General features: G+C 30.6%; 1 protein-coding gene across 5 annotated transcripts in view; it reads right to left on the bottom strand.

Annotated features, from left to right (window-relative positions):
• Positions 1-4089: 4089 nt before the first annotated feature.
• The window catches only part of LOC113520825 (uncharacterized), a 78600-nt gene continuing 70735 nt past the window's right edge, over positions 4090-11954 (bottom strand). For 4 of the 5 annotated variants that reach the window (XM_052901773.1, XM_052901775.1, XM_052901774.1 and 1 more), the window contains exons 5-8: positions 11305-11428; positions 10153-10240; positions 7928-8026; positions 4090-7480 (exon numbers count right to left, since the gene is read on the bottom strand). In XM_052901773.1, the coding sequence (XP_052757733.1) occupies positions 7154-7480; positions 7928-8026; positions 10153-10240; positions 11305-11428 (638 nt within the window). In that variant the 3' untranslated portion in view covers positions 4090-7153. The remainder of the gene's footprint in view (positions 7481-7927; positions 8027-10152; positions 10241-11304; positions 11429-11954) is intronic. The other variant, XM_052901776.1, reaches the window with a different exon arrangement.

Raw genomic sequence — 11954 nt, 5'->3', positions numbered from 1 at the left:
CGAAGAGTATCTGATGGAAAGTAATCGTTACATATATAAATAGATATAAACCCTAGTTAGGAAGCTTGTTATCATTTTAAAAGTATGTTGTCATTTTCGAAGACTAAGATGTTACGGTCCATATTGAGTACTCGTCGTTATTGGGTTAACCTAACGTTTTATTGAGAATTTATACATATTAATAAAAAAAAATCTAGTTCTGTTCATTTGAATATTACATACATTGGCATTCCTCAGAGCTTATGTACTATTATATTGTTTATATGTAGTATTACGTTGCTCACATGTTCTTTTAGAATTAAATACATGGTGACCATTTTAAGTGCATATATAACTGCATGTTAACTTTCATATTTGATAATTATTTTTTCATTTTATATTTGACTTACCACAGAAATAAATCCTCATAATAATTATTTATTTATTTGATTAACTAGGTAAGTTTTACTGTCTCTCGATATCGCTCATCTAGGAAAGCGACAGTACAATAATGCATTATTTACATTTATAATTAAAAGAAATAATATTACAGATAAAAAAAACATTTGTATATTAAATATTTAAACATTAACACTCTGTGGTTGTCCGACGAAACTCCAGCAAGTTGACGGCAAATACTGCATATAATCTAATTGTTGTTACTGGCTCAAAACATCATTACGCAGTTTTATAATACAAATAATAATAATGCAAGAGAGAGGATAGCTTGTTATTCTATCTATCATTGGAATCGTTTACAAGTACAAATAAAACACAATTTGATTTGAAAGGTTTAATAGAATTCTTTTCATGTCATTGTCAATAGGTTACATGTTCCACTTAAATTATTAATAATTGATTATAACAATAAAAAATAAAAATAAAATGTAGAACAATTACATAAATCAATACTCCTCTACCATATTAAAATGTTAATCATACATAGGTTCTACCTAATGTTGTAATTTTCTTTACAAGAAAAGGAAATTATTTAAATAGAGAATTTCACTAATCAATCATTTAATTTCATAATTGATTGATTGATATGTAGAAGATTAGCTGTGTCAAATACTAATTTATAATTGTTTATAATGTAATTTAATTTTATTTATAGTACAAAATTTAGTATAATATTTTATTATGATCAGATAAATAATAATGTTTTATTAAATTTTGTTAATTGACACAATTACTCTTCTAGCAATATATATTCTAATTTTAAATTAGAAACAGATGTTTTGTTTAAATATTTATTTATATATTTTTTTTGAGGTTAAACGAAGTGCACAAAGGACTGAGCGAATTCCGGACGGAATAGAAACTTTCAAAAGCACTTATCATATCGAATTTTTCTCGTCTCTACAAAGAACGAAGGCTACTTCTGACAAATTGTTATCAAGATCTAACTTGAGTACTTGAAAAGTATTGCAAACTGACGCCATGGGATTTTATTGTCCTTCAGAACTTTGCTTCACCTTAATTTATTATTGATATAAAAAAGAAAGATCCACGTCAATCATTACACAAATCTAATAAAAAAAAATAAGGTCTTAAAGTTATTGTAGTGTTGTAGACGAAATAAAGCATCAGTGGAGCCGAATTCTTACTAAAAAAACGTAATTTTGTGTCAACTTATTGTTATATTGTTACACAATTTGCAAGAACATTACGTCAGATTTTGAAAATGTATTATTTGGTTAAATGCGTTCTATTTACTACTGTTTTTTAATCTCTGATTGTGTGTCTTGTTTTTCTATTACATAATTTTTTTTTTTATTTCAACGAGATATTTATTGTAGTCCACAGATGGTAAGATAAATATTAGCTATAATAACAAAATAGCAAGTACACTAATGAAGAGTATAAGAAATTAATATGACAATATGAAAATGTACCTATAATAAAAAACAAAACACGGTAAGATAGAAGAATACACATCGTGAAGTCGAAATCATTAGCAACATTTTAAGTACTTAAAACTTAACAGGGCATATCGTATTAGTATGGAACGTTCAGAATTTTTAGTTGTTTTTCTTTTGGAAAAAAACTATTTTTATTATTTTTTATTAAGGATTATTTTTTTATTGACAACATATAAGTAATTAATATAGGAATGACATAAATCAGTTAACTTTTTAAAAACTGACAAATCAGAGCAAATGTGACAAATGTAGAAAAAATAATCAAAATAAATACATGAGTATAACGATCAAAAATAAATAATTTTGTATTTAACTAGAAGGAATTTACGAAAAGTTACATGTTTATTATACAAATTTAAGCCTTCACTGAATATATTTAAAGATAAAAACGGCTCATTAGAACAATTACAGGTTCAAAGAAAAGTGTTATTCATATAATTTGTATGTGCAAAAGAAATACTAAATTATTTACTATTACTAGAATTCAACCGGGATCGCCTAACATTAGCATTCTTTAAAGAAAAAAGAATTCAACGAGATTATTTGTAATTTTGTATTAAAATGTATTCTGAAAAAATATTCATTTAAAGGAATGCTTATGATTTCGATTTCATTTTACATAAAAATCAATCTTAAATTTGTTTACATTTGAATAATTAAATTTATTAAACATAATAATAATGTATTAACCTTTATTTCGAGTAAGTTAACATTAAATATCTTATAGTTTTATTTCTGATCTAGGCACGACTGATTTGTAAATCTTAATAATGTTAAATAACTATAACTTTTTGATTTGGAATTTGGGAAATAACAGCATCTTAAAATATATTATATTTTTTATTTATTTTTTATTACTTTGTTAATAATAATATGTTAATTTTGTTTAATGCCGAGTAATTATAATAATTAGTTAATGATGTTAATTATATAATTAATGTATTTATTTACACAATTTAAATTGAATGTCAGGTAATTTGTGTGATCTATCGATATCGATACTTCAAGATAATGTGACTACAAAATTTATCATTTTGTTATCTATCTATTCTATTTAAGAGTTGCGCTCTTGTCGGTGGAGCTCTTAAAGCTCTTAGCTCTTCTTCTCTTATTTTGTTAATAATAATTAGTTTTGTTTATTTTGTTTAATACTGTGGAATTACAATAATTAATTTATGAAAACAATTTTTATAATTTGTTTATTTACATAATTTAAAGAAAGTGAGTAATTTATTAATTTGTGTCTTCTACTGATACTACATGTATAATGTAACGACAAAATAAAAATAAATATGGTTACGACTATAATCACTAATGGGGTAGTCAGAGGTATTCGTCGACTGTTGTCGTTGTGCTAATGTAAGTCTAGGTTTTAATAGCCACTGCTGCCCTTTCATAAAAGCCTTACATCTCTAGGTTGAGTCGGTTCTGTCGTTTGCTTTAATTAAATTAGTTGCATAGAATTAATTACATTCTGTAATTAGTCTTTATATGTGCTTCTAGTCAGTTAATTTAAATCGTCATTATTATCTTTAATATACTACTTAATACTGTAGAATATTGTATCAAATGAATTTATAATTTGAGAGAAATATCATAGTTGATTGTAGTTCTAAAAACATTATTTATTTCCAGGTGATTCACATATGAAAAAAATTGTCCTTTTTTATTTTTTGTTAAAATAGTAGGTATATAAAAAAATTACGTTCGCATAGGTTCCTTTTTTGAAATGGTTACATTTAATATCTGTTTTCATGGAAAGACCCTCGCGGTGCAGGCAGAGATAACTAAGTGCCAAAAGTTTTGTGCCACACTAGCTTTTTACCCGATACTTCATTCGTACGGATTTCTAAAGTAGATAAACTAATGAAATAGTACAGTTTTAGATCGCGTATTTAGATAAAATATACATGAGTTTTTAAAATAAGACTATCAGAAATACAATTGTGGGAACTGCATCTAATTTGGCGTTATAATTTTTATGTGATGGTGAAACAAACATATCGTCATAGACGTAGAATACCGACGGATCATTATATGTAATATTTGTCAGATCCGTCAGTATTCTACGACTATGACGATATAGTCTCAGGCAGACAGACAAAATTATCCTATTAAGACGCCTCATATTATTTTTTTCTTAAATATCTCCCATGTACAGATATTGTTTAGATAGATTTTGTTATTAAAGATTTAAATTATATAAAAATTTATTTCATCCATTAATGAGAGGTGGAGGTATGAAATGAGCTCATTACAAAAAAAGGGTACATTCACATATCCCTTTTTCATAATTATAAAGACCTGATTACACTTTACAAGTATATATTGGGTTTTGCCTACATTTTATCTTATCTTAATCTTATAATCAATTTGATCCAAATCGCTGCGTTCAATTGAGCTAGTTACCTATATGTGTACATAGATTATATAGATAGAGCATCGAGCCTCAAAAACGGGTCAATTTTTTCTCAGCTAATTGTCAATTTAGCTGACTCGTTTTTTTATTAGTGTTCTATATAATTAACCATAAAATGGTATCTTGATTTATTATTTAATAAATAAAATGAATGTTTACGTATTAAAAATATGCAGAAATTATAATAGAAAATAAATATAGAAGTTATAAAGGAATCACTCATAACTATTTATCATGCAAAATCTTATGAAAAAGTGGACCCATTTTTCTCGAAGAATTTCTATGGAGACACTGCATCTATATAATCTAAGATGTGTACATAACATACTTGTGCAAAATTCCAACTTATATGAAATCGGATGATAAAGCAATATTAAGATGTCCTTGAGTTTGCCTTGTGTCTGAAAGTGTCTATACAAACTTATTAAGAAGATACAGGCCCATTGAATTTGGGTTGGTTTGATTGTCACGGTGTAAGTTGGTTGACAGACATTGATCAGGGTCTCACCATGGAGCTGATATTCTTTATAATAACTTGTTATATAATACTAGTTGTTACCAGTAACTTTGTCCGCGTAACCTGGATATGTCGATTGATTCAAATTAAAAAAAAAAAAAACTTATATCCTAAATAGTAAGGGTAGGTATACTATTTCATGACGATTAATTGAGCCGTTAAGAGTTAACAAACAAATAAACTTTGACATTAATAATAATATTAGTAAGGACTCTTATAAGTATCTATTAATTTTATGTAATTTGGTAGCTTTGTAATCAAATAAGATTAGGCAATTTAAATATCTCATTTACTTTGTTTTCAAAATTGACTTTCACAAAATCTCGAACAGTTGTGTTTTCGAGTAGCTGTCAAAAGTAAATTATAAGAATGGGAAGGGATGCAAACTCGAACACCAAAGAGGTGTAGAGTTTTGAAATTTCCTTTGAAGAATCACTGGAGTTTTTAAAAATAAAACAAAGTGTTAAATAATAAATACACACTGGATATTGAGCCTTGTAGTGATCAGTATTTAAGTTCTTAATTGACCATATTAATTTAATTATAGTGAATACCTTAATACTAGTCATATTTACAGTGATATACCAAGGGTAGTTTATATATTTGGCCATATTAGTTTGCTAGCATTATTATACTTGTATCTAAATTGTTCGGGAAAGTTCTCTACACTAATTATGTATGTATATTGAACATTGTTTTAGAATTGGTAGCAGCGTGTACCTAATTATAGGACGTATTTGACAGGGCTAAAATAAAATTATAGGTGATAGTTTCTATTCCAGAAATATTACAATTATTTAACTAACAAAATTAATACGAGTATAAACACGGAAATAAGCATTCTAACACTTTTCTAAGGTTGACTGGGAGAGAATGCTTTTAATATTAAGTCCGCCAAGTACACATGTCCTGTACTAAAGAATAAATAAATTATTAAATAATTATTCTTAGAATAAATTAAGTAACTAATTGATATTAAAAAGAAACATAAATACTAAATTTTTACTTTACTAATCAATTAATAAATTATATAAATTAATTATACCAATAATTTAGATTTCAATTAATAAATAAAATAAGTGTATGGGTTGTACAAAATCTAAAAGAGAAGTCAACAGAAATATAAGAATAAGTCCGTGAATTATTTTTAATGGTTTCAAAATTTTTATACATCTAAGATATGCATATTAATACATAAATATATAATAGGTTCATCTATAATAATATATCTAATAAATATATTTATACCATCATAATTGCTTAAAAATTCTGAAACGAAAACAATGTCAAGATCAAAATATAAAAGAGACTACGAGAAAAACCATTTCTAATTTGAAACTCAAAATTAATTTCGAGCTCATCCACTTACTTAAAAAATAAAATAAAGGGAAAAGAAGAGATTTCTACAAGTATCTCCTTAATTCAATTGTTACGAATTTTCCTTGGTTTGTTTTTTAATTAAAAGGTATAATGAAAGATGACTTGTATCTAATGTAAGAAAACAAAACGAAGCAAAAGATGGCTATTTTTTAATTAAATTTTCTTATTTAAATTAGATTAAGATGAAGTCATAAATAATTTATGATTTAATATCAAGAAAGCGATTCTAATAATAAATGATTGGCATGTTATTTTAAAATTAAAGAAATAGGTAATGTAATGATAAATACAGTAATAATATGCATTGTTTCTTAATATAGCACCACACTTCTAAATTTTGCGTCGAACGCTCTAAAAATATCTACTTATAAGTACATACAACAGATATGATAAAGAGAGAAAGAGACGAGGATACTACTGGAAATATCAAGAGATTAGGATTACCTTAATGCTAATAGTTAATAATTATAATTATTTATTGGTACCATGCTTTTGAACATGCATCACCCAATTATCAAAATACCTTTTAAAACAACATAAATCTTAAATGAATATACATTGATATACTAAAAACCTAAGATTCACAATAGCATACAAAAGATTATAAATATGCCGAATTTAAACTGTAAAAATAAACAGCTATCATAGGATAAGGTATGAGTATAGTAAGAATATATTTAGAAAATTTGTCGGAATATTCCTGCACGTTTCACAACAAACGTCGATTGTTAAAAATGAGTACAAAATTGGGTTAAATACGTTCTATTTAGTATGCCATATCTTTAGTATTTAATTGTATATCTTATGTTTTTATATATCAATGTTATTACACTAAACTTTAGGCCTTTCGCTACGTTTAAACACAAAAGCAAGTTAACAGCATAGTAACAGAAGAAACATCAAAATTGGTCCGAAAATTACAGACATGCACAGTTTTTAAACATTCGTTATTGTGAGCCGCCTTGGACTTCTGGGTCTGTTTAGATTTGTCACGGAACCCCTGACGTGGACTTGTACAGACCCCGAAGGCATATCTACAGCTGAATGTAGACTGGCAGCTCTTGAAGTCCGTGGTGATGGTACACAAACCCTCAGGTCCACGGCGCTATGGAGACTGGCTGCTCTAGAGGATCGTGGGGTAGTTGCGTGGGCGTTATCTGATGGTGGAACGAGGGCTGGGATATCGGCAGCTGAGCGTGATCGCCTCGGTGGACTTTCTGGAATGAGAGCCATGCCGCCCAAACTTCCAACGAAAACGGAGTTCTGAAAATATAGTCATCAACATGTTTATAACATCTATTAATGTTCATTAGACTGGTAGAGATAGATCTTCTACTAACACGGCAGCTACGGATATCGCTTTATTTCGATTTTTCTTGTAAATGCTTCTTCTAATTTGTTCTACTGATCATCCGAGCACAATAAGGAGCTCTGCCACATTATGTTTTATTATCACATGTACTAAAAGTACAGGGATATTATATTTTTTAAAGTTACTTTATTATTATTTTTGCAATTGATAGGATTTAGTCCCCTTGTTAGACTTATATTACTTTTGTAAGTTGATTTTCGCTTTAACTAAGTTTCACTATACACGTATATGATTCTGGCTTAATAGCATTTAAAAGGTCAACTCATACACGCCGTATAGGAAGACTCCAGACTTCTCTCACAAACAGTTCACGAGCTATAATTAAAATTTCACAATACCTGTCTCGGGCGATGAGATAAGTATCCGCACGGTTGATAAGCTGGGAAAGTACTCCCACAGTCATAAGACACGCAGCCTCTCGACAGCGATGCCCGGTGCTGTATTGAAGTGAAACAAATTATTTTTTAATATAACTTGTAGTGGCAAGGATGCTTACAATCTATTTAATGTTTACCAGAGGGAGACTTTGAACAAAAGTCGATTGCTTGGATACCTCTGTCCCATTCGTGTTTCTACCGTAAAGCAGTTGTGTTTGCATGGCTGTGTTTCGGTTTGAAGGGTGGGAAATGGCGTGATTTTACTGGGTACGGAGGAATAACACCTGAGTCCTCAGGAATGGCAACGCATAGGGGATATCATGGGGGAAACAGTATACTCTATGTCCATGGTACTGCTCATGTCTATAGGCGACGGTTACCACTATCCATCAGGTGAACCGTCAGCTTCTTTGCCATTCTAAGTTGTATAAAAAAATATAAAATAGTATCCATTACCATCCAGACATGAATGACGTTATATATATCACACAATATAGAGTAATGGCTGGAGGACGCTATACACGTTTAATTTCTGATGATAAAGGATTTACTGATAAGGAAACATCACATTTATTAACTTTAAGACTTTCGTCGTGCTGTATCTTTTAGAAAGACGGGAATTAATTGATCATTTCGGCAAACCTGTTGGTAGTTTCGGCATAGAATGGATCATCTCTTTCTTTTCCGTAAGTGTCGTAAGACCTCTTAACATCGTTACCGTTAAGTTTCCTTAGTCGCCACTAAGGGAACTTAACAGTCCAGGGATGAGCAGCAGCGTCCCTATTAAAACATCACCAAAGCTTAAGTGTGGTTGGCAACCCGTTTGCCAAGCGTAGCAACTACTGACAAAACTCCTCTTTGACGGGAGGCCTATGTTTAGTGGATAGTTACCGGTTATAATAAAAATCATATTAAAATGATAATTTACTTGAATTCTCGCAAGATTTTGATCAAGTTATATCAGCTGTGGATCGCTTTAATTTCAGGCTCTTAAAAACATGTCACATTTATTCCACATATCCCTACTGGTAGCACAATAGTAGGTACAGATTGGAAAAAAATCCACTCTTTACCCTCAGGGGGGAAACCTTAGTAGGGACAAGTGAATCTAGCCGATTTTATGTCTCCGTGCTCTCTAATTTCCCTTCCATATTAGACCCTATAAATCGAAACACATTCGTGTAGGTACTACTTGGTGGTAGAAACATGAATGCGACCCACAGAAGTCTCCCTATAGTTGTTTTTTTTTGTGCTTTTGTTTTAATTGTAGATATCTCTGTTTTTCTGGCTCAAAATTTGTAATTAAATTTTCAAGCACTCAATCAAACTGGTGTCAGATTTAATTGAAATTTGGTATAGTATAAGGTCAAAGTGAAATTTTACGTCTATTCTATGTGTGTGAACTACAGTGATAATTTATTTAATATATATTTCGCCTTATAAAGCTTATCTGACAAAGGAGCAAAAATGTATGAACATTAAGAGCTTTGTAAGAAAACAATGTAGCGTGATCATTCAGTTTTTGCTCGATATGGTCTATCTATCTAGATATGGTCTCAGCTGACAACTTGATCAGGGTCTGATCTGTGTCTTTTGTTTGAACCTACATGTTTTCCAATAAAAATAATTTTGACTGTTTTGAGAAATTTCTCTCTATTTGTTTTTATTATTATTATTTCAACCATCAACTGTCTATTGCTGAACATAAGCCATCCCCATAAGGGGAGATTTGCCAGTAGTTACCACGCTAGGCAAGCGGGTTAGCAACCGTAGTTAGACTTTCAGAGATGTTTTAAGAGACGCTACTGCCCATCCCTAGACCTCCCTTAGTCCCCTCTTACGACACGCTTGAGAAGGAAAGGGGTGGCCCATTCTATTCTGGTGGATACGCGACGATTTTATACTCTATTTTATATTTCCGATAAATAATCAAAATGACAATAAAATTACTAGCTGTATTCTGCGGCTTTGCCGCATGAATTAATACCTATATAAATATATAAAGTATTATACGTAATAAAGTAGAATATAGTCTAACCATATGCTAAATTTCATTCAATTGTATTTAACAGATTAAGCGTGATTGAGTAACAAACATACAAGCACCTTTACAAACTTTCACATTTATACTCGTAATACTTTATTTTTTATACTTTAAACTGTATACAGAAGTTGGTTTTACTTACGTGTGGTGCCACCGATACAGAATTCTCAGCGAGGGCGCAACTCTGTCGATGTTGCTGTTGAAACTTGGGTTGATATGGCTCCAACATCCTGAATATATATTTCGCGCACTTTTATACTTGAAATCATTGACAAACAGATGACTACATACGAGTAGATACCATGCACTATGAGAAAGCAAATAACATTATTATGTAAAAAATATCTCAAAATCCATGATAATTTTAAAAGCTCCACAAATTGTTAATGAAATAAATAATAAAAATTAATCTATATCCCTTTTACTAGCTATAGAACTTCCGTATAGTTTGATGTGAAGTCATATCTATGATTATGCATGCAGTAATTGTTAATTTAGTACTGCACGTACTAGATTAAAGTATCGCCTCACAATTTCTATCTTAATTTCCTTTTCTTTATATTTATTTAGTATGTAAGGTAACATTTATCCCATACTAATAGTCAGTTGCTAATTAGTTGCAAGTCAGTTGCCAATCAATTGTTAATCAACTGAAATATATGTCACTACCAAACTCGTCGTATTAATACATCCCACTCTTTAATGTCGTAGTACGGTTGATATTAAGCCTATTATAGTAATTCATAAAAAGTTTTACTGGTTACGCTATAGTATCTTCTATCTAGGCAAAACAGGCAAACGTTTTATCAATGGTGCTCCTTTATTAGAAGGGATAGTTTACACACACCCAGATAAGAGATGGAATACTTGAAGTTACAGTATAAGAATGCTCCAATTGGACGTATATGCAAGTTTGTGGTTTCCTACGACCATTTATGTGCGATTTCTCTATATCAACGTGTGTTATGTGGACTTCTGTGGAGTCTCCTACACACTGCACCTTAGAAAGATGCGTAATTAACATTTTAGTGATATATTCTGTTATTTATTTTTCATTGCTATATTTTATTGATATCATGACGACGGTCGCCGGCTATATCCATAGGAGATAAGATAATGCCGTAAACATTTAACATATGCTTAAAATCTGTACCTACATACTATCGTAGTTAACAGATGACTCAGAATGGAAGAAGTATAATATTTGTTAGGGTGTATCAACAATAGTATTTTTGTGTGTGAAGTTTTGTCTAAGACACTAAGATTGATCAAAGAAAACAGGCGATCTACGTACAGTTTATAGACGCACCTTATCTTGCCCCATCGGTTGAAGAAGAGGGCTATGGCAGCCACCCATAGTAGGAGGACGAATGCAACAATCAGTGCCTCTTCCGCCCTCACTACCACGCCACTGCCATCTGGTGGGAAAATATCATAACCTAAAATAGGTACATTGCTTATCATCTACTTAGGAAGAATATCTTCTGGATTGTACGGTAAGAAAAACCCAGAGGATCTATTTCCAATAAAGCTGATGAAGTAGATATCAGGCTCAGCTATGAACTGAAGCAATGATCCAGAGGTAGTAATCTCAGAGATAGCTGGAGCAGGAAATTTCTTTATCTATATTCATCAATAGCACCATGGACATCACAAAATGTACTACGTTGTCCATGGTTCCCCTTATATCTTGACAATTCTGAGGACCATGATGTTATTTATATCCCCGAACTCTGTAGTTTTACTGCCTTATTCTTCGTATAATTTGGACATCATAAGAGGCGACTAAGGGATGGCCAGGAATGGGCAGCAGTATCACTCTTAAAACATCTCTAAAACCTATCTACGGTTGCCAATCTGCTTGGTAAGTGTGGCAACTACTGGCAAATCCCCAAGGGGAGGCTTGTGTTCAGCAGTGGACAGTTTAAGGCTGATATGATGATG

Source organism: Galleria mellonella, unplaced genomic scaffold (assembly GCF_026898425.1).
Source record: "Galleria mellonella isolate WM207_F2 unplaced genomic scaffold, CSIRO_AGI_GalMel_v1 utg80, whole genome shotgun sequence".
NCBI lineage: Eukaryota > Metazoa > Arthropoda > Insecta > Lepidoptera > Pyralidae > Galleria > Galleria mellonella.
The sequence above is the reverse complement of the archived record's forward strand: the minus strand, read 5'-3'. Positions and strand labels throughout refer to the sequence as shown.